General features: G+C 50.4%; 4 protein-coding genes across 4 annotated transcripts; 3 read left to right on the plus strand and 1 right to left on the minus strand.

Annotated features, from left to right (window-relative positions):
* The first annotated feature begins 7,876 nt into the window (after window positions 1-7,876).
* Window positions 7,877-9,775, plus strand: LOC131216310 (carnosine N-methyltransferase). The gene is made up of 7 exons (XM_058210763.1): window positions 7,877-8,242; window positions 8,334-8,595; window positions 8,659-8,777; window positions 8,856-8,996; window positions 9,063-9,225; window positions 9,289-9,522; window positions 9,588-9,775. The coding sequence occupies exons 1-7, from the start codon at window positions 8,109-8,111 to the stop codon at window positions 9,690-9,692; spliced, it is 1,158 nt and encodes a 385-aa protein (XP_058066746.1). The 5' UTR covers window positions 7,877-8,108; the 3' UTR covers window positions 9,693-9,775.
* A 185-nt stretch (window positions 9,776-9,960) lies between these two features.
* Window positions 9,961-10,923, plus strand: LOC131213902 (uncharacterized). Its single transcript, XM_058208126.1, has one exon. The coding sequence runs from the start codon at window positions 10,142-10,144 to the stop codon at window positions 10,517-10,519; it is 378 nt and encodes a 125-aa protein (XP_058064109.1). The 5' UTR covers window positions 9,961-10,141; the 3' UTR covers window positions 10,520-10,923.
* A 702-nt stretch (window positions 10,924-11,625) lies between these two features.
* On the plus strand, window positions 11,626-13,464 carry LOC131216076 (CCR4-NOT transcription complex subunit 11). Its single transcript, XM_058210477.1, has 5 exons — window positions 11,626-11,742; window positions 11,811-11,911; window positions 11,981-12,222; window positions 12,296-12,826; window positions 12,881-13,464. The coding sequence occupies exons 1-5, from the start codon at window positions 11,717-11,719 to the stop codon at window positions 13,319-13,321; spliced, it is 1,341 nt and encodes a 446-aa protein (XP_058066460.1). The 5' UTR covers window positions 11,626-11,716; the 3' UTR covers window positions 13,322-13,464.
* Window positions 13,465-13,536: 72 nt separating this feature from the next.
* Window positions 13,537-21,289, minus strand: LOC131215572 (uncharacterized). Its single transcript, XM_058209964.1, has 3 exons — window positions 17,206-21,289; window positions 16,343-17,142; window positions 13,537-16,281 (listed from the first exon to the last, which is right to left on the minus strand). Exons 1-3 carry the CDS (start codon window positions 21,287-21,289, stop codon window positions 15,055-15,057), a joined length of 6,111 nt encoding a protein of 2,036 aa, XP_058065947.1. The 3' UTR covers window positions 13,537-15,054.
* Window positions 21,290-22,525: the final 1,236 nt, after the last annotated feature.

Consider the following 22,525-nt stretch of genomic DNA (forward strand, 5'->3'; position numbering starts at 1 on the left):
TGATGGAATGGCGGTTGTTGCGCCATTTTGTGCTACCTAGTTTATGATTTTCTCTTACTCTGCACGAATGGTGTTTAAAAATTATGATAAGAAAGGGTCAGCTAATCAAGTCAATCAGCGAAAGAGCACATGGTGATGTGACCAACAAATATCTGAAACTCGCTTATACCTCAAAGATTTGTTTATTCTTCTAAATTTATGTCATCATCATTAAAATAATCCCTAATCTATGCAATACAGCTATGTTTACATTGTTTCCAATTTTTGAAACGGTCCGAAAAGTTCTGTTTTAGAATAATCTAAAATTAAACTGTATCAAATTCTTCGTTTCGTTTCCCATTTCAACTATTGACTGCAAAAGATGTCCACGGAGCGGTCTCTTATGTTTAGTGAACAGCCAGAAGTAAAATGGCACTAAGTCAGGCGAATACGGTGTTTGCGGAACGATATGTGTAGAGTTTGTGGAAAAATAATCACGAAATGATCACGAAAAGGTGATGCAAAAACTACCTCGTGAATGCACCGACACCACAATAGTCAAGGGAAACTGTTTCCCATTTCGTATTGGTCACAGTAGTAGTAGTTCCGCCACTCAATACCATTTATTTCATCTTTGCCCAAGAATTAGTAGATGCAGAATGCAACAAATTGACAGGTATTTACAATTTCTTGAATTTAGCTCGGCCCTCAATCTCCACAGAATATTCGCAGCCAGTGGCATCATGGAAACTGACAGGTCCAACAAGAAATGCTCAATTCGATTTCGGAAAATCAAAAATTAGGTTAGATTGCAATTCTATCTCATCGGGGGAAGATGGAGGTCAGAACCAAGAAACCGAACCGGAACTGACTGGGTGGCTGGCTGGTTGGCTGACATACAATTGGCGCGGGAAACGGGCGTTAGCTGGAAACCTCAAAGAAAAACCGATTACCGGCTTATCCGTCTCGGGGGAAATTATCAGCAGGCAGGCATTACTCCGGTGCGCGCTCCGTTGGTCCGGGGAAAACCAAATTCGCCTTCCTTCGCCCGTCTATCAATTTCAATTTGCAATTATCTCTCCGAGCGATTTCGGAATTCCCATAAATAATTACTCACGACCCAACGACTGTGCGCTCTCGACAGGTCAAGAGGGGACGAGTCCTCCCCAAACTTCGGAGCGCTCAAGAACCATACCCCTCCGATCGCCACCCGTATTCCGCAGCCAGAAGCACGCAATTTATCTGCAACTTTTGTAAAAACCGTGCCACCGTGGTTCTAGATACACTGGACTACGGACAGTAAGACTGGATTGTGATGGGTCTGTTGCTCGTGAATGTTGTGTGTTATTGGAGGATTTCCCCTACCGGTTCGTTCCATTAATTTGAAGCGATTTAAAGTAAAACCACACACCCAGAAACCACACGCAAACGCCGACCGGTCAGAGAAGATAGATTTCTTGTTGTTCCCGTTGGCCCTATTTATGGCTCTCGGGAGACTACAATGACAAATATACTTCCTTGGAACCTTAGTTCACACGCTGAGCGAGAGAAGGATACCAGAGCGGTGGCAACGATGTAGAGAGATAGATTAATCCTAATGTCCTTTCGGGGAGCTCTGTGTCCATCGGTTGCGCTTCATCACGCCAAATAACTTTTCACCACATATCCCGGCGACCACCGCCATTTCAGAGTGGTGGAAACAAAAACCCTTCTGGGTCGAAAGTAATTTCCTCTGGTCCTCCTAATTACTGTACAATCGACCCCCGGCGGGGTGGCTCATGGACAGATAAGTGGGTTGCTGGTGGCGAAATAATAATATGAGCCACAGCACAAAAAACGGAGCATCCTCTCGGTGAGAGGGAAAGTTGCTGATGTCAAAGCCGGAAAAAAGACGTGAAAATGAGGCTCGATGGGCTGAAAATATGGCAGCTCGGTGTAATCATGCATCACAATGCGCACCACGCCGCTTCGCCCGCAATAACGAGCCAGCCCATCCAACCGACGGGGTATCATTTTCATTCCTTATAATTGGGTTCCGTCCGTGCCTGCGGTTCATACCGCCCCCAAAAAGTCCTGGGTTCGCATGAAGGGCGTAACAGCCAGGAGGCCTTCGGTCTGTCGGAGGCCGTCGTAAAGGACTCCACCAACTACGTACGGGGCATCTTTTTTCCCATGCGGCCATTCTGGGACCTAAAAAATAGAGAAGACACCGCAGTTAACAAACGGGCATAAAAGTGCGAGGCCGAAGTTTAGTGAGCTGTGCACAACCGGTTTACGGCGGGCGGATATGACGCTGGAGTTTACAGTGGAGTGGATGACATGCTGCCGGAACGAAGGAGTGACTCTCCGAGGAGAGTGCACTAACGCCGCGCGCCCACCGTTAATGTGTTCCTCATCATGACGGAAAATGGTTATGTGTGTTGATTATTTTTATGCTGATAGGTGTGTGCGTTCCTCGTACACGCTACTGGGTTGCGTGTTACGTGTGGTTGCTTTTCCCTCCACCTACAAAGCCCTGGTGCCGTTGGGGTTCTCCACAATTATTATGGCTCCACAACATACGGTACAAGGAAGAAGGAACCGAAAGGAGAAGGCTTTAGGCCAGGTATTACAAGATAATACACACCCGTTGGGAAGGGGCCGCCCAGTAGGGTTTTAGCGACTGGTGGGCTGGTGCTGCTGGTACTCGGTGGCTCAAAAACAACCTGAAACCGGAAGTTAATCGCATTGTCATGAATATCAATCGAGGCGATGGGATTTCTATCGTTGATCGGCCTCCGGCCTGAACAGGATTCCATACTAGAATAATACACTTTTTATGACCCATTGCGTGGGGCATTATTAAATGTCAATTTTTAAACCCCCCGCGAGTCACAAACACAGAAGAAAATGAAATTCTGGCACGTAATATGTGGTTAAAAATAAATGAATTAACCGCAAAACAAGGGGGTGCGGAACTGCGTCGTATACGGAAACCAAAAATCAATTCCTAATGCCAGCGCGACACGGAAACAACTGGCCAGCAGCAAAAATCCGGCCTGCCGGTGGGCCTGTTAATTGAAATGGGAAAGTATCATCGTCCCACGGTCACACCACACTCGGAGTGTGCTGAGTTTTCGCTTTCATTATCATTTTTGTTACGATCCTGGGCGCTGCATTAGGATAATTTGCATTGTCAACAGTGGCCGGACCACGCGGAGCCCAGAATGGGAAATTTGGATAGCATCGCTTTGCAGAGCAGGTTGCTTGCGGTACACGGAGACGGTTGGTCTTAGATTATTATTTACCGAACAGATGGCCCACTAGAACACACACTAGAAGGATATGGTGTGCACCTCGCACACTTCTTTGCCCGCATATGTTTGAATATGCTAGCATCGAGAGACCTCGTCCGTTCGTTCGTCCGCCGGGGCGACGAGACGATGGGACATCATTAGAGGAGTATGTTTGTCTTGCGCATTTAATTGCTTTTTTCATTTCCAAACCATTTGCAAAACTGGGACAGCCAGTGCTTCTGCGACGATGCGCCGGGGGCAAATTGCATTCCAGCAATGACGCACACCTAATGACGTCAGCCAATCGAAAGGACACACCATAAGGAACGATCGGCGGGACTGCATCATCTCGCGCGAGCACTCGGACCCAACTCCTTTTGCGGTTCCGTTGATGGAAATCGCCACCGAACAGGCACGCGGAAAGGCACGGCGTTCGTGTGCTCACAACTGGGGTGACGTCATTGGTGTACACCGCAGCGCAATGTTGAATGTACGGGTACAAACATGTTCCCACACGCCGCACGGGACACGGAGCCAGATTGCTGTCGGGGATAATCATATTTCTCCATTCGTCACTATAATTACAATCGAAACGACCACATTTCGATGATGGACGCACGTCGTCGTGGGCCCAGAGCGAACACTCACCTTGTGTGTTAGCATTCAAACACATCACATTTCCTTCGGCACACATACACACGCGCACACGATACACGTCACGACATTGAGGGAGAAATGTCGCAGCCTCTCAAGCCACAGCGCGGATGATGGTGCCAGCTGGCATCGGTGGTCGTCGCCCGGCGCGATGCTTCGCGCTGATCTGCAACCCGAAGCTCCGGCGATGATCCGCGAGCGAGCGAAGCGAGATCAGGTGATTGGGACCGCGCACGGTGAGAGAGTTTGATCAGCTCGCGCTTCGATCAAGTGCGGGTGCTTTCGCTGCTTCTTCTGCTTCTTGGTACTGCCTTCACTCACTGGTGGTGACGTTCGCGAGCCTGCGCACACACTAGCAGGTGCGCACTTAGACACCGTCTCACTTGTCACGCACTAACAATCAATCACAGAAGCAGCTTTTCCGGAGACAAATGGGCTGTTTCCTCCTCCTGGAACAGGATCAAAAAGCAGGAACGGGTGAGATTTTCCCCTCTAAACAACAACCCTTCCCCATTCGACACGACACGGGAACTATCCTTTGGGACCTTTTCTTCCTTCCTGCCCCATTCGATCGCACACTCGCCACTCAGCCTACTAAACTTTCCGGTCGTGCGCCGGAACTTTCTCACGTACTTCGATCGCGGCTCTCTCACTCATGTCGTTGGCTATCTTTCTCACTCGCACTAAACCAACTGGGCGCTGGGTGGACTTTTCCCAATCACCGCACCGATGTTGTGCTCTGCTGTTGATGATACTGTTGGTTGAATAACTACAAAAATTTACCGTCACAACACGGTCGGTTGGCTGTTACCCCTCGCGCCTTTGGAGCCTTCCACATCGACCACTCTGCGCCTACGGACTATGCCTTTCGCTTTTTCTACACTTTCCGTTCACCGATACCCTTCGTCGCCTACTGCCAGCCAGCAGGCAACCACTCTCACTGGCTGTCGAATTCGGTGGCCAGCTCGCTCTTCTACTTTCTTCTCCGCCACTCGGTAGCTGCGCGAGGCCTGCTGCTGGGTGCGCTTCGTATTTTGGGAAAAACTAACCCATTTTCCCTACAATGTGCTGCTGGAATGAATGAATTAATGGATGAATGAAGACCGTTGTTTCGTAGAGTGCCAACAAAACCCAAAAACAAAGTATGCCTTTTGACCGAGAAAAAGGTCTCGTGTCTAAGGAGGCAGGGAGCGGGACTATTTCTTTTCCCTCTTATGCTCGGCGCTTAATCTCGGGGCCCCCGTGTGTTGGAGACCGACAGTGAAATTGTACATTTTTATCACTCTGCCAACACGGGATGCCATTAAAAGTACGCACCGAAACGTAGAGCGTGATCGACGCCAAAAACAAACGGGCCAGCATTCCCCAGAAAAGAGGACGACCCATTTCCTATAAATTGACTTCACCGTTGCCACACATCCGACACGGTTTATCACTCGCCAACGTTTTTTTTTGCTTCGTGGATTTGAAAAGTTACTTGGCCGCCACTGTGATGCAGCAATTTCAATGTGCATCCAACACCAAAACGGACACACCACTACCAACAGGCACGGGCGCGACACATCATCACCACCAACAATACTCGCGGGCAGTTTTCATTGCCAGCGACTATTGGCCATTCGGCGTGCAGATGCTTTACAAAAAATCGTTTTTCCGCCTGCTTCGTCGGAAAATGGTCCCTGGTTGGCACACTAGCTCATGAACTTACGTATGCTTGGAAAAGTGGCTTAAAAATCCATGCAGACATCCAGATGGTCGCGCCAGACTCGAGCGATTGAAGCAATAAATTTCTTCCCAATTACCGTACCTGAATGTTGCTAACAAAACCAAAACGCATCACATTATGGTGGCGGCCTAGTGTGTCCTGTCTCTGTCTCTGGCGGAAGCTCCAAACCCCGTTGAGGTAATTATTTTCGGATTCCGTCGAGACAAAAACTATTAGCAGTTCCATCGCCGGGGCGGAGAAAATGATTGACGAAATGAGAAACAAGTCTCGCCGCACGGCCTTTCACCGAACGGGTTTTCCTTGGCTGCTGGTAGCTTTTGCTTTCCTTCGTCCAGCTCGCACGGGGAAGGCAAAAAGAAAAACACAAATGTCAACCACTGTTGAGCCACGAACCAATAAACACAGGCACACGCACGCACAAACACGCGAGCAAAATTGGCATGTGTAACGTCATCAGCTGTCTCCGCATGACCTTTTCTTCACCACTTGCTGGCCACTTGCTGTGCGTGTCGTTTCTGTGTGTACGTGCGTGTTTGGCAACGGAAAGGAGAAAACGGAGAGACATTGAACTGCAGAGAAATTGTCCCCGCGAGTGTGTCAATCTGAGCAACGAACCGTGTTTCCGGTTCGTGGCGGAAAAGAAAAGGCAAAGTACGCACAAAGCGACGAGCTTAATCGTGAACGTTGAAGTTGGACGGTGACGGATGACAACCAGAAGATGACGTTTGATCACCACACGACCAAGACAGGAAAAGTTGGGGCAAACGTGTACTCAAACACACTTACAGTGGGGCTTGTTCGTGTGCTGGCTCACAATCTACACCAACCCCGGTTCCCCTACCCCAAAGGAGCGTGGAATTTCGTAGGTCGTAGGTAGGTCCTTCTCGCACACTAAAAGACACCGAAAGTGATCGTTTCTACGCAACGCAGTTTGCAGTGTCACAACCCCATATACACCCAACGACTGATGATGATGATGATGATGATGATGATGATGATGATGATGATGATAATGATGACGATGATGATGACCACGGTCATAACAAACAACGACGGCGACGGTGGTTGTGTGTCGGGCCTTTCACAACGTTGTCCTCGCATGGTTAATCGCGGTTCGCTTCCGTGATTGCGGTGGACATTAGGAGCACTGTCTGCAAATGATTCACAGGAATTTTTGCAGTCCCACAGGCGGGCAGCAATATGGGCAAACTAGCTGAATCTGGACACACACGCACACACATTAGCAACGGTACTACATCCGGTTTAACTTCCTCAGGTGTTGGCACACAGTAAAGTAGGGGGTCACTGGGAGGACTTGTAGGGTGGCGCATTCATACGATAGGCAGCGAAAACGACCAATTCCACGGCAAAACCCACCGAGTTCGGGAAGCATCCGTGCCAACGACAACGGTGCGTGCGCGTTTAGATAAGGGAAAACCGTTTTCACGATCGACGGGCGCACTCTCAGAGCACTTTCGTTCGTGGTTTTCTGTGGTTCGTGGTTCGTGGTTCGTGGTGAACTGCGAAATCAACTGCGAGCTGGCGAGCTGGACGAAAGTTTCACTTTTTGACAACACTTTTCACTTTTGCCCACCGCAACAGCTTGCGCTCACTCGCTCACGCTCACTCTCGTGAGAAAGTGCGCAACCAGGTGAGTCGGGTGGATGGAAACGACGAGCGCAAACAGCCACCTGTGATTGCGTCGTCCTGAAACGGTTGCGATTGAATTTAGTAGCAATGTAACACACAACGTAGAAAGCAAACCGTGACACTACGATGTGCCATTGCGCTGCCCTGTAGTTCGCAAACTGTGTGCGCAGTGCTCTGTAGTGCTTTTGGTGATTAGCTGCGAGCGAACAAACTGTCGTGTTCTCGGATTGGTCTTTCGCAATGCCTCGCTTTTGGCTCACGCTCGAGTGAGATGAGAACAATGCTCAACAGCTGTCAAAAACGCAGCAGTTTCTGCTGTACAACTAGCCTGGATGACAAATGGCTTTTCAAACACGCCGGATAAGCGCCACGAAGACTATTTATGCTCACGCACCAGTATCACAAAACAAAGCACTAAATGTTAATTCATCGAAACCCCACAATTAGCTACAGCAGTCAAGAATTCTATCAACAATTCGAATAAAATTTATACAGAAAAGGACATTGTTTTGATTGTACGCAGTCTGAGCAACTTTTTGACAGTCTGAAAATGTCAACTGTAGCTCATTCTGTGCAAGTTTGGATTCAGGAAACTGAAAACGATTCACCGCACTAAATTCAATGCAATAGAAGCGATTGGGAATTGTTTTGCCAAGAAGGAAAATGATTTAAACTTACCTTCCATTTTCAATTGGAATCCCAATTCTTAGAGTTTGGCTAGTCCGTTTTCGGTTGTCATATGCTGCCAGACTACACTGCGTGGTTTGTTTTGATCGGAAACCGTGCACCACAAGTTGAAACGTGAATCGCAAAGTCCTTCCGAAATGGACTCGTCGGATCCGTCGTCCCTTGGAAAAGGGGGGGAAGCTGGAACAGCTGACAATGGAGTAGCAGTGGACGATATGGAGGAAGAGCGAAAAATCTTCTTCAAAATAATTGCCGCTTTCAAGTACTACAGGTTAGTAGCGTTGCGCGAAGAAGTCACAGTCCCTACAAGAATGCACACGTTGTACTCAAGCGAATGATCCCATACCGTTTGTCCGTTACAGGCATAGTTCGGTGATCGAGTTGAAGCGTAAAGAAGGCTTCCTGCAATCCTTACCCCAGACACATCAGAATATGCTGCAGAACTATCAGGAGCATTTGCGGAATCTTAAGTGTTGCATCGACGTCAACGCACAGGTGATCAAGCAGATAATACAGGATGCCAACTGCCTGTTCCAAAATGCGGATCACAACATCGAGCCAGCACTCCAGCAGCCGTCCGATGGGCGTGACGCCGTGAAAATTCGTTATCAAGACTTTCAAAAGGTTTGTGCGGTCTCTGAAGCGAAGATTGAACTCGACATTGATTGTATATGGCCACTTCCATAGGTTCAAATTACACTGAAGCAGATATTTCGAGACTGGAGCGAGCACGGCAAACTCGAGCGTGACCAGTGTTACCGGCCGATAGTGGAAGAAATCACGAAATTCTTCGATCCCTCCAAATAGTAAGCAGTTGTGCGTTAGTTTTCTTATAATCGCTTACACATGTCGAATTTATTTACGGTTTTCATCACGCCGTGTAGCGATCTTTCGAAGGTGAAAATCCTCGTGCCCGGTGCCGGCCTCGGACGACTGACCTACGAACTTGCCTGCCAGGGATTTTACTGCGAAGGCAACGAGTTCTCTCTATTCATGTTGATCGCATCGAACTTTGTCCTGAACAGGTTAGTTGACCGCAATATTGTGAAGGACTGTGGCAAACTATGTCCCATTGTTAAACCTTTTCGCAGGTGCGTAATTGAAAAGCAGTGTACAATCTACCCATGGGTTCACCAGTTTGTGAACAACCTTAGCCTGAAGCATCAGCTGGAACCGGTTTCGTTCCCTGATGTCAGCCCAACCAAGTTTCCACCAAAAGGCACGATGAATATGGTGGCAGGTGACTTTTTACAGGTAAGAGACTGATCTCGTTAGGTTCGGCATGCCAAACATCTAACCTCTTTTTCTTTTCGCCAGGTTTATCGCGATGAAAACTACTGGGAGTGTATAGCGACGTGCTTTTTCATCGATTGCGCCAACAACATCATCGAGTTCGTGGAGGTGATTAAGAAAATACTGAAACCGGGTGGCATCTGGGTGAACCTTGGTCCGTTGCTGTATCACTTCTCGGATGTGCCACACGAAGGTAGCATTGAGCCGTCGTATGACGATCTGTTACACATTGTACGCTCTCTTGGCTTTACCATCCTGGTGAGTGCAACCCGTTCCGTGTTGTTCGTCGTAGCTCTGTTAGTAACCATTAACACAAATTGCAGAGAAATGAAACGGACATCGTGACCACCTACTCCCAAAACCCCAATTCAATGCACCAAAGCCATTACAACAGCATCTATTTGGTGTGCCAGAAGCCCATCAATTGACTTGTGTCGCACATTTTGCGCACCTTTTTTCCCCGAAGCGGTTTGGTTTCAGACGACCAAAGCAGGGTTTTACAAAATATATAGACAAATATAAATATCGTTTGTGTTGTTTTTCCATGCTTCATATTTTTGTTAGCGCGTGATAAGTAACGATAATCGAGCACTCGAGTAGTTGGCTTCATCACCATTCGCGCAGTTTATCTCTCCGTTTCTCTCCTCGCTTTGCTCTCTCGTGGCAGCTGTCAGCGCGCCCTGACGACGGCAGAAAACGAATTTTCTCTTTCTGCACCTTGCCGTTGAATCACGCTTTTTATTGATCCACGAACTCCTCCAGCTGAGGCACTGTGAACGCGTAACAGCCCAAACGACTCCCGCGACTTGGTGTGAAAGTAACGGACCTCGTAGCCACGCTTCAGATTTCTAATTTGGGAACAGTTGCTGGAAACGCAATGTCGACTAGCTTCAACGTAGGTGTGGCCGCCGAGGCAAAACCGTCGAGCCGCGTGCTGAAGCCTCCGGGCGGTGGCCATTCCGACATTTTTGGTGAGTCCGACGTACGACATAACCCGCCGCGGCCGAAGAACAACCAGCAAAATTCTTCGAACATGAATGCTGTGATGGGAACCACGGATCCTAACGAGACGCTCGAAGCCAAACCGGCCACCAGCCCAGCAGCAACGGGCCAGAATGGGCCTCACTCGACGGCCAACGGCAGCAGTGGACCAACGGGAGGCGCGTCCGCGGCGGAGATGGCGAAGCAGCAGGCGTCATCCGACAATCAGCGGGTACGTGTGCCGCCGGGAGGCCATTCCGCTGGCTTCTGGTGATTTCTTTCACCTACCGCTTCCGCCAGCCTGTCCACTCCCGTCATCCGGGAGTACAAGGGAACCAAACACTGCGTGTGTGACGAAAGTGGCCCATCAGTCGCCCGATCTCTGTCCCTGTCTGACTGTCTCGATTTACGTGCGTAGAGCGGGCTATGGAGGGCGCAGCGAGCAGCATTTGTTTATTACCTCGTGTACCTTCTGTTTCTGACGCTCGATAGCTTTTTACCATCTACTACTCTTAGGCTCGCTCGTGTTTGAACGGACGCCGTGAGCTAGCTATACTGCCAAAAACGAACAACACAAAGCCCTATCCTTCTATTGTATTTGCTTGCGGTATTATTACTTCCAAAGTGTGGCCCGCGCGCCGTATCTTAACACAAATAATGGAACAAAATAAATTATACACCAGCTTACTCACTCGCGTTGAATTGTTTTCCGAAATGTGGTGTAGAAAAAGAAAGTAAAAGAGAGGGTTGATTACCGAAGGGTTCGGCAATTAGAAACCATTTTCCGTTGTTTCGGTTGCTACATCGTGGCACGCTAACAAGCTGTCGCTAGAAGTTGGGAGTTTGTTTGCACAAATCGTGCAGTAACTAGGCGTTGCGCAAAGAAAATTCGTATTTAACAATCTTTCTGTGTTTCGCTGTTGCCCAGCACCCCTTTGCAGACAACTTTACCATTCACTTGCATTCATACGCGGAATTGCTACAATACAATAAGATATGTTTCCACGCTCAATTAGCTTTTCTTCCTGTCTTTCATTGCTCACCATAGAAACGGGTGATTTCTGTGATAAATTAAAATGAAATTATCTTTGAAAGCAGCGTCCCACTGTGCACTGTGGGGAATTCGTATAGCATCGACGGACATATTTCTTTTAGAAAGAACCCACGGTCTTTTTTCAACATTTTTGTTTTCTTTGCATGTGTTTTCAATATTCGATTGTTGAAGAAGGATCCATTAGCTTTCTAGTGATGTATAATATAAAATTCGGATTGATCATAGATAACTTATCGATTTATTGTTTGTGTCCGCCTTTTCCCCATAGTGCATCCGTTTGGAGTTTATAACTGTGCTCTGTCAAATTGGTATTGTTTTCTTCTGCACTATCTGCCATTCGTTGTTGTTCCGCTTCGCGGTTGACCGTATCCCGGAACGAATGTTGGCTCGTTTACGGATGCAGCATCTTCGACGGCGATGGCCAGCATCCGGGAGCTGTACGAGTGAGTACGACCCAAGCAAGCGGTGATAGTTGCCCTCGCCCCACTTAAACATCTCCTACTCGCCACAGCTTGCTGTTCTCGTCTCTGAAGAACATCGAAAATCAAACGTTTGAGACTGTGTCGGCGATCGTACAGAAGCGGTTCATCAGTCCGGCCACTTGGTTTCAAGGTAACTAGGTTCCAGAGGCTGCTACGTGCTGCGTTCCAAAGATTTAAGGTCAATTTCACTCGCCAATAGTCGGATCAACGCTCGCTTTGCTGCTCCTGCAGGACGATATAGGGCTGCCCGTGCACCGATTGGCTGCAATCTACGTGCTGCACGATATTCGGCGGAAGGAACAACCAGAATCACCGTTCTACCTGTTTCTAGCCCGCTTCCTCGATCCGCTAGCAACCTCGTCTACTTCGCCCATAACAAATCCAGCTCGTTCCATCGAACTAAAGTTTATTCACATGCTGCTCTCGAATGGAGATCCGGAGGTGAGCCAGTTCCCCGGGGAACAAACTATAAGTGCAACGAAATTTGCTGTAATACGTGTCGTTTGATTTATAGATAGAGAAAAAATCTGCCCGCATGTTCTATCAGCTTCATATCAACCATCCACCCATTGGACCGGCTGAGTATGGGTTCATCAAAGCGAAGGTGACCGAAAAACTGAAGGAACTGCCGCTAATGGTGCGTTCCAACATCTTGAACGTAATTCCCGCCTTACCGATGATGCCGGGCCGCGAGCAGTCCCATAAAAATCACACCGGTGCTGCCATGGAGGAGCTGTTCACCGACATGACACTCCATCCAGCCAATCCGCTCACGAACGCACTGGCGCCGACATTTATGTCGGTTGCCCCGCCTTTGCTGTCGTGTGAGGACGAGCTAATATGGCTCGATCTCGGCAGTCCCTCGTACCACAAGCCGGTCTACAATAGCTGCAGCGATGCTGAGCCCACGCCTGACAAGTGTCTCCGTACGCTGCTGATGCAATCGTTCCGCCAAGCGCTCAGCATTGCCGATCAGCAGACATTGCTGAACGAGTTGGAAAAGGACACCCAGCAAACGCATCTTACGTGTGTTACCCCGGAGAAGGTCAGTAGTGACGGTTTAAGAGGCGCTTCCGACTTAAAACCATCCTCTTCACAGCTTCCCAATCTGATCGAGTATAATCCGCTGATCGCAATCGAGATTCTGATGAAAATGCTGAAAACGCGACACATTAACGCGTATCTGGACGAAATCGTCGGCATGGAGCTTTCACTGCACTCGATGGAGGTGGTGAACCGCCTGACGACGTCCGTCGATCTCCCGGCACAATTTGTGCATCTATACATCGTCAACAGCATTGCGACCTGTTCGACGATCAAGGATAAGTACATGCAGAACCGGTTGGTGCGGCTGGTGTGCGTTTTTCTGCAGAGTTTGATACGGAACAAAATCATCGACGTGAAACAGCTGTACATCGAGATCGAAGCGTTCTGTATCGAGTTTAGCCGAATCCGGGAAGCGGCCGCTCTCTACCGGTTACTGAAACAGCTCGAGTTGGACCAGGGTGCGAGCGGTGGACAAACGCAAAAGGACGGTTGAATGGTTTCTCCATGTTGATTGTCTCACTGTGAGGCACTTAGAATAGTACTTACGAATGGCAAATTCTGCACTTTAAGAACAGAGATCCACTGGCTTGCTGTCCACAAATTTACCCAACCGCCAATTGTGGAAACCAATAAAACGGGGAACGATAAGAAACTGCACACGTTGTTGGATTATTTTTTCACACATTTATTTACACACATATTGGTGGTTTTGTGGTTTGATTTGTTTCTTCCAGTTGTTTTAGGTTTACTGCTGAATGGCCTATATCTGTTTGCTTAATGCACGCTGCTTAAATGTTCAAAACACACCCGCCAAATTGGCGGAACAACTAAAACGCAGGGTTCGCTTGAAACGTTCTGCTTTTCTTATTCGAATGAGCTAAACTAGCCGAAAAAGGATGTCAATTCGTTCGGCTGTATTCTGCGGTGAATGCCGGTTCCTTCTAACTGTGGCTGCGATGCGATCGACAAACACGGTTTCACTTTCTCTGCGTGCTATACGCTTCAATGCAAACTTATTTCACCTTCACCTTTCACCAGGCTTCGGTTTAGTTGTGAATATCGTCGTGCACCGCGTAAAGACCATTGTGCGCAGACTTCCGACTTCCAGACGATCGCAGACTTCCAGATCGTCGTCTTCTCTGCCAGTGTGCGTATTTCATCGATGGGGATTTGCGGCTCTAGTTGTCTAGTTCCTCCCTAGCCATCGTTAGTGTGTCTGGCCGCCACGGACGTGTTTCAGTGTCGGTTTGAGTTCCTTGCTTTACTAAAATTTAAATATTCTTTCGGTACCCTGCTCAAACACCATGTAATATTATTTTATCCCATTTAAAAAAGAAAACGAAAAACCAGCCTTGTTCCAATTTTCTAAGGTTTTTAGGTAATATATATGATATATGTATGTAAAGGTATAGGTGTAAATGTATAGGTATATCTATAGTATATGCTCCATCTAGTTATGCAATAATTTAGTTATGGGTTTCTTTAGGATTCATATTCCTCCTCGGGGACAAACAAACATGACAAACATGCCACACATACAATGCCCAACACACATACAGTGACATTCATAAACATAAAATCGTGTTGCATAGTTCGTCATCGTTTCTCATCGTGTTAATAATTTGTGTAAAATCCTATCAGAACTTTGCTAGTTTTCCCTTGTTTAGTTTTTTGTTTGTTTGTTTGTTTGTTTGTTTGTTTGTTTGTTTTTGCTTTTCTGCTGTGGAACTTTTAGGTTTCACGTTGTCTTGGTTGTTGTTTTTGCGCTGTGTTTTTCGTGGCCTTTTTTCATCTTCTAATTATGAGTTACGCAAGTGTTTTTTGTTCAATCTTTTGCTACTTCAAATGGTGTCGCTTTCCATCGGCTCGCGTGTGTCGCTTTTGCAGAACTACAAAAAATCCAAATCCGTAATCGGGTGTTTTTACTCTTAAACTGTTCGAGAGTTGTTTGCTCAGATCAATAATTTCTGTCATGCTTTCCTTACCCAATTGTTTGTTTTACTGCTTATCTTGCTCTTATCTGTTTAACCATTTCCTCTTTTTCCGTTGCCTCTTCTGTTTTTCTTATTTTCTTTGGTATTCCTTCTCGACAGTATCGCTTTTGCCAACTAACACTCAAACACACACTACACTAGAGATTGTTTACTTGCACATTCCCAAAACCGCCCGAAAACCATTACTGCTAGACTTTGTACCGTTCATCCTGCCTGTCACGATTGATTTCCCTTAAGCTGGTTCTTCGCGCGTCAACTTCTCCAAGTACAGACACAGCGCACGATGGATTAACTCGTACTGTTCCGAGTTCTGCACCATGCCGCCCCGTTGCAGTCGTAGATTGCACACGATGCCTAGTATGTCGACTTGGCCAGACTCGCGCTGCAAGCTACCATTGCCACCGCCACCAATGCAACGACGCCCACTCGGTACCGGTGGCAGTGGGATTGACTTTTCGAGCTCAGACTCTTCCTCTGAGTGGATGGCATCGGTAGTGTCCTGAACCGTTTGCGCCGGCACATCATCCGAAGGGTTAGTCTTTTCTGGCGCTAGCTGAACATCCTGTTCGATTGCGGGGCCGTCCGTAATCGCGAGTGATGGTGACAGCAGTGCTTCCGGCAGGAGCTGTTTGTGGGCGTTCCTACGGTGGGCGAGCACTGAAAGGCGTAACTGGCGCAACCCATTCAAGATGGCAATCAGACAGCCGGTCCTGCCGATACCGGCGGAACAGTGGATGATCGGCAACACCACACCGGTGGCAACTGAATCCCCTTTGCTGACGCACGGTGTTTCAGGCGGCTCTTGAATACAGCCGCTAGAGGGATCCGCTCGCAGAAGGGCATCATCATTCGTCCTGGTGTGCTCAGTCCCCAGGACATCAAGGCTTAGGTCCAGTAGCACATTAATATCGTTCGGCGACCGATGATCGGGCCAATCGGGAAACCAGTAATGTTGAGCCCGAAAGTGGCTCAGTTCAAAGTCAGCTAATTCTTCTCCATCTTCCACAGCGGCATCTTTCGTCCTCTGGGAGCAGCGCGAACCATGGGTTATTTTCAGTGTCCGTACCGTGTAACCGTTTCGCTGCTCCACGCAAACGTTTTGCACGAGAAAAAAGCAACTCGCACACCGGACTCGGACTTTTCTCGAACGGGATGTGGTGTCTGCTTCGATGTCATTCCTTGCCTCGAGCACACCGCTTATGTCAACATCGGCCGTACAGCCAAACGCCAGCCAATCGGCCTCGTTCTGCGGGAAATAGATGGCACACTTTTGGCGCCCGTTTTCGACAAAGTTAGTCAGCATAACGATCTTTTGCTCGAGCGACGGCGATGGAGGACAACGTGCGGTGGCGGCCGCCGTTCGAACGATGTTTTGATGCACCATCAGCCAGAACTCGTAGACTGTGTTTGGCAGTGGCCCTTGCGTCGCTATGTAGCTGTTGTTGGCATAATCTGGGCCCTGTAAAATATTTAATCGAGATGAATGAAGGTATAAATAATGTTCCCCCGATCACTAGTACCTTGATGAAGTTGGCATTGATGTACGGTTCACCGGCAATCGAAGCGGCCCGCTCCGGCTCCAGTATTACGCGCGAGTGCTCGTTCGGAAGAATGGTTTTGTAGCGATTTTTGGCCTGCGATCCAAACACGAGTGGCTTCTCCTGGTAGTTGGTTGGCAGGTCCCAGAACTCTTGGTGTATCTTCAGCACCATCTTTTTGTGCTCTTCGTCGTACGACTCGTCATCACACACCGGCGGATGGTGAAGGCTGTCGCTGTGCATTAGCATCATCTTGGGGCCGCCACACCGATCTTCTCCGCCATCCGCTGCCGTTGAAGCTGCCGACGGCTCTTTCGTTTGATCTTTCGAGGGTCGCCGATTGTCTTTCGCTGCCGTTACCATCTTGCGGTAGGTTTTGGTAAAAAAGTTGTGCAATTTACGGAGGTACGCGATCGTCAGCACGTTCGAGGCGTTCTGCAGGAACTGTATGTTCGCCAGGTAGATCTTAAAATCTTCGCTCGTCGTCTGCGGGCTCAGCGGTTTGGTAGAAATGTTGCGTATGTTCGAGTTGCTGATGCTCAGGTTGCCAGTTTTCACGATTAGCCCATTTGCATCGCAGCAACCATCGCCAGCACCGCCGACACCGCCAGCAGCAGCGCAGCAGCAGCAACAACAGCAACAGCAACATGCCAGTGAGCTCGTGCCAAGCGCGGACAGATTGTTGGCCGACGAGGCCGACGTCACGATCGACGGGTCTTTGTGGAAGAGTGCACGGTGGGTCGAAAGTTTGTTTTGCTGTTGCTTAAAGTTTTCTGAAGAACCTGCGTGAAACGAAATTAGATACGGGAGGCAAAGTAGGCAACGCTTGTGCCAAGAAATCTTACCATAAAGATGGCGTTCATCGTAGGATGACTGGCAGCACCGTTGGTAGCTTCCGGTGGCCATCAGTTTCGCTTCCGTCAGCAACTGCTCCCGTCCAAGGTGCCGTTCGCGATGGGGTTGCGGCTGCTGCAGCGACAGACAATGCTCACGGGTATTAATGTTGTGCAAACTGTCCGAGCTGCGGAACTTTCTCTGCCTTTCGTGCCGATACTCGTTACCCGCGCGGTGGCATGCTCTGTGACCGCCATCCACCTGATCCTGATCGCCACAGGGACTCGTGGCATTGTCCATCGAGTTTCCTTGTGACGCCGCCACCGTGAGCCGTCCGATTCTTTGTTCTCCTGCACCGGTTCCGACCGCTCCGCCATCCGTTTCGTGTATTCCACCATCAACGCTGGCCGCCAGACCGCTCCTTCCACCCAGCACTCGATGGTGGCCGTGGTGCTGATGATGCTGCCCATTATGGCACAACCCCTGTTGATGCTGATGATGTTGATGGTGCTGATGATGATGATGATGGTTATGATGATCGTCGCCATGACGACCGGTGGCGGCACCCGTACAATCCAGTTCATCTTCTTCTAGCATCATGCCACCGCCCGCTTCGTTCTGCGTGTGCGTCGTGAGCAAACTATTCAAGCTGCAGATTGAACCGCGTAAATTACAGTTCGAAACGGACAGCGTACGCTGGTGCACATTGATCAGCGTGAGACTGGCGTTTGAGTTGCGCCTCTCGAGTAGACTCTTTTTCGAGCCCGCAGGCCGCACGAGGGACGACGGCAGTTGCTGCTGCTGCCCGGTGGCCGTTCCGCCGGCGCCGGGTGCCCCTCCCATGGCCCCGTGTACTGTCATGTGCGTCGTGTTGAGTGAGTTATGGCTGCTGAAGCGATTCAGACCGAACGTGGAACCACCACCGACGACCCCAGAGCGCAGATTCAGCGTGAGACTCGTGTTGGATCCGCGTCGTTGCAGGAGATTCTTTTTGTTGCTGTTGTTGTTACCACCGTTACTTACGCTACTGCCGCCGGCCCCAGTTGCGTGGCTGTTGTTGTTGTTATGGGTAGCGTTTGGCAGGACCGCACTTTGGCCTCCCTGAGGCGATGCTTGATGGCATTGGACGCGCACTGCACCACCACCGCTATTAGCGACCGTCGTGTCTGGATACTGCTGATAGAGCTGTGACTGGGAGTGTGCTTGGTGGAGGTTTTTGTATGATCCACGGTGAAGGCTACAGTTCGAACCGGTCAAATCGACACTGCCGCCCCGGTGGTAGATGTCCAGATTGAGCGTTAGACTGTGATTGGAGCCACGTCTCTGCAGTATGCTTGCCGATCGCCCCGTCGTACTGTTCGTGGCCGTGGTAGCTGTGCTGGCCCCTTTGTTTCCTGTTTCCTCCTCGTCATTGGCTCCACTCTTCGTTCCACCAACAATCGGTGATTTGTCCTTCCGAGCGATCGCAGGTGTTGGTGGTGGCGGTGCACCTCCTGGGGCCAGCCCGTCGTACGCTGCTTTCATCAGCTTTGATTGTCCACTTGGGTAGTGCGTTTGCTGCTGCTGTTGCTGGTGGTGATGATGGTACTGATGATAGTGATGATTGACCGCCGTCCGGTACTGGTATCGTTTCGGTGTGGTTGGCACGGATGCGGAAGAAACACGACGGGGCTGCAATTGTCCTTGGTGCTGCGCAGGTTGTTGCTGAAAGTGATTGGCGACGTGACCTTGCTGTTGCTGGTACTGCGGCTGCTGCTGCGAGTAGGTTAGTGTGGTGCCCGGGCCGCCGCCGCTGGTCGATTGGGCGATGCTCATAATGCTGAGTCCTGCACTGCAGCTTACCGAACCAGCCCCGCCACCGACCCCGTACGGTACGGAGATCTTAACCTTCGAGTCGGAGTCCAGGGAACTGGCTTTCTGCTTCGACTGGGACAGGGTGGGAGTTTTCGGCGCTGTTGGTAGCGCCGGAGGACGTGCGCGACTCCCGTGGCTGTGATTGGTATTGTTATTGTTATTGTCCTCAAATTCTTCCCCGTCCTCGTCGTACTCGTCATCCGTCTCGTCGTCGTCGTCATCGCCGTAATCGAAGTATTCGAAGTAAAACTGCTCATTGCTTTCCAGCTCGGGCCGTTGCTGGTGCTGGTGGTGAGAGGCGGCCGCCAGGACCGATGAAGGTTGGTGTTGGTGGTGGGTCGGAATCATGGCTGGATTGGAAACCGACGTGGTCACCGAGCGGGACACCATCGTCGCGGTCGTTTCCACCATCGATCCCGTGGATTGTGAACCGATCGCGAGGGGTAGCGTCCCGGAAGGACCGGAACCTCCTCCGAGCGGAGGTATGTTTAGTCGAAGATTTAAAATGTTCCGCACACGCTTCGTCCGCGGCCATCCTTCACCGTCAGTCTCATAGTTGTTGCTTTCGTCAACATCGTCCTCCACATCGTCCAGTACGCAATCGAACCGAGTGGTTCCCGTTCCAGTTCCGCCACCTCCGCGCTGCTGAGCCATCCCCACTAGCTCCTGCACCGGGATGGTGGATGTGAGATTTTCTTCCACCAACCGGGCACCCTCCGAGTCGAGGGAAATGGACTTGAGGCGCACGCGACGATTTGCCATCGGAGCACAGATCCTTGACGTGGCGCGTCCCTCCGGAGCCACTGGGTCATCTGCAGTAGCAGGCGCAGCCACCGGCTCTTCCTCCACTTCAACCTGCCCTTTCTCCTGTTCCGGTGTCTCGATCGATGGTGGTGCTGGTGGTGCCGGTGGAGTAGAATGGGTGGATTGTTTGAGCGGCACTACCATACTGTCGTCCCGCTCGGCAGGATCAGTGAACGCATCGACGGCCGGTGGCGTAGACGATGATCCGTCGTCGTCGATCGCCGGTTTTGGGTGCAGCGTGGTGCGTGGAGTTGGCGTAAAATCGTCCACATCCGGAAACCGAAAGTAGGTGGCCGTTTGCACCGTGAACGAGTGGATAGAACGGGGAGAGAAGCCAAACCGTGCCGCAGCCATCGATTCCGAGGCCGACAGCGGACCACCGGGACCACCGGTGGCACCCGTCTTCGTGGGGGTCGCATTATTGTCGGTGGTCGTGGTGGAAATCGATGACGCCGACGACGGAGTCAGAAGCTGAATGAAGGCCGTCGGCGAAGCCGTCGGTGGTCCGCTGCTGGCGAGTGATATCTCCGCCACCGGCTGGCGCTTCAGCACGTTCGCCGTGGCCCGCTGATTGCTTGGATGGTGTTGCGAAAGCGAATCGCACGTCGACTGTGGCTGCAGGCAATTTTCTTTATCATCGCCAACTAGATTCGTTGTCACGGCGGGGACGGGTGACGGAAGTTGATTCGTAGACTCGAGCGTTGTGCCCAGCGCACTCATGGTCACCGCTTCCGGTGGAGGATGTTGTTTCCGTGGGACAGTCGCAACCGTTCGATCAGCGTGTTTATCCGAGAGGCTCAACGGTTGCTCGATTCGAGGCCTCGTCAAAGGAGGGGGACTATTCGGCGGCTCGTACGTTTCGCAACCGCGCTTCACCGTCACGCACGTCACCGAAACGGGCTTCACTGTCTCTATCAGCACGATCGGTGGCCCTTTGCACTGCGGTGCCTTAGTTTTACTTTCACCCTTCACAGCCGAACGCTCGCTCCGTTCGGCGGGTACCCCGGCTCGCTGTTGCGAATGCTGTGCGCGTAATGTTTGAAACTTTGTTCGCAAACTGATCACTAACACGACAAACACCACCGCACCGATCACGGCCACAGCCACCAGTGCCGCAAGCAGCACAATATCGGTAACCTCCGTCAGCCCGTACCAAGGGACGCGCGTCACACTGCCGGCCGCGCCAAGCAGCTGCTGCTGAACCGGGCGCGGTGTTTCGTCGGCCGCGGCGGACAGGGACAGGTCACCGTGCGGCTCCTCAGCGGGTGATTCCGCCCGCACCGGAAGCAAACCACGGCCGTGCGAGTCGAAACTATCGTACGCGGTCGTGGGCGATGCCAATCCAGCGGACAAGTGGCACACGTTTACAGCGAGCAGAAGAAGCGCCACCGTCGAGAGAGAACTGTCGAGTTGTCGACACGAGCGAACATTCAGCATTTTCTTTACCGCAGACGCACCGGAAGCGATCGAAAGGCGGAAAAAACGGGTGATCGATCGAAGGTGCTACGTGGGGATGGAACAAGCGTCGAAGCGGAGCAAACGGTCGGTGACGGCAAGGGCGATCCTGGAATGGGACATAGACATACTCTAGTGAAGGGGCATTGTTGAGCATGCCCAATCCCGCACAGCCAATGCTTACCATCTTTGAGAAAGCTGCGTTGAAAAACGGTCATCGCTAATGAGTGATCATGAGGTGCAGCTGGAGAGTAACGGCGCGCAGTGTTGTTTGTTCACCCAATCGATTAGACCCCGCTTTGACGCTTACGTTTGAGGACAAACACGCACTTTGTCGGCCACACAACGCCTTCTACGACCTTTAGCCCACTCTAAACGAACATCCCGTGCAAGGTTGGCCGTTTGTTTGTGGCGAAAACACAGATGGCAAGTGGGGGACGCGTTTGCAATCCGTGAACACGAGCTCCGTTAAGGTCCTACGCTTTTTTGTTTTGTCTCTAGAAGATGGCCCCAGGGGGGGGACACACGGAACAGTTTCACGAACTCTCCGGGGTGGGAGGGATACGATACAGCCTTTCTTTCGCGGATTTCCGCCCTCCCGGACTATTACGTCGCAACACTGCCAACGAGCAGGTTCACAGCTTGTTCACCATTTTCACCGTTCGCCAGATTGTTATTCGCCGCTGCTAGAGGATTGCATTGAAATGTTTTCATCTTCTCTACCATTCATCAATCCTAGCTTTGACAAGACACCGAACCGATGATGGAGAACATCGCAGTTTCTTCGGTCACGAAACGGCTCAGGCAGCGTAAGTCACGGCAAACTCGCGAATTGTTGCACAAACTGGAACTGCGAAGTAGCAACTACGGTTGTTTAAGATGAACGACCATTGCCAGAAGAAGTGATCTAAACGAACCAAGTGGGCATGCATATGTCAAAGTAAAGAATATTTTTCCACAGCAACCCTTAGCTCGTGTCTCGCTCACGCGCGAGAGACTTCTTGCGCGGGTCTCTCTTCCCGAGCTGCCTCTCTCTCTCGCTTGCTCCGTCGTGCTTCAATTGCGGTTGACTTCATCACAAATCGCACTCTCGCCTGCTCTTGGGAGATACCCTTTCACAACGAAAAACATATGCGAACATTCCCTTCTCGCTCACGCACGCTTCTCCCGCAGGAAAAACAATGTTCCGTCAGATTGCAGCAGCATGTTGTTCGTGAT

This window comes from Anopheles bellator, chromosome 1, assembly GCF_943735745.2.
Source record: "Anopheles bellator chromosome 1, idAnoBellAS_SP24_06.2, whole genome shotgun sequence".
NCBI classification, from domain to species: domain Eukaryota; kingdom Metazoa; phylum Arthropoda; class Insecta; order Diptera; family Culicidae; genus Anopheles; species Anopheles bellator.

Coding starts and splice junctions, on each gene's coding strand:
- LOC131216310 (XM_058210763.1), top strand. CDS start 8,109: ATGGACTCGTCGGATCCGTCGTCCCTTGGAAAAGGGGGGGAAGCTGGA. Junction 8,243..8,333: donor GCCGCTTTCAAGTACTACAG/GTTAGTAGCGTT, acceptor TGTCCGTTACAG/GCATAGTTCGGTGATCGAGT. Junction 8,778..8,855: donor TTCTTCGATCCCTCCAAATA/GTAAGCAGTTGT, acceptor CACGCCGTGTAG/CGATCTTTCGAAGGTGAAAA.
- LOC131213902 (XM_058208126.1), top strand. CDS start 10,142: ATGTCGACTAGCTTCAACGTAGGTGTGGCCGCCGAGGCAAAACCGTCG.
- LOC131216076 (XM_058210477.1), top strand. CDS start 11,717: ATGGCCAGCATCCGGGAGCTGTACGA. Junction 11,912..11,980: donor TCCGGCCACTTGGTTTCAAG/GTAACTAGGTTC, acceptor ACTCGCCAATAG/TCGGATCAACGCTCGCTTTG. Junction 12,223..12,295: donor TCTCGAATGGAGATCCGGAG/GTGAGCCAGTTC, acceptor TTTGATTTATAG/ATAGAGAAAAAATCTGCCCG.
- LOC131215572 (XM_058209964.1), bottom strand. CDS start 21,289: ATGCTGAATGTTCGCTCGTGTCGACAACTCGACAGTTCTCTCTCGACG. Junction 17,143..17,205: donor CGATGAACGCCATCTTTATG/GTAAGATTTCTT, acceptor CGTTTCACGCAG/GTTCTTCAGAAAACTTTAAG. Junction 16,282..16,342: donor TCAATGCCAACTTCATCAAG/GTACTAGTGATC, acceptor AATATTTTACAG/GGCCCAGATTATGCCAACAA.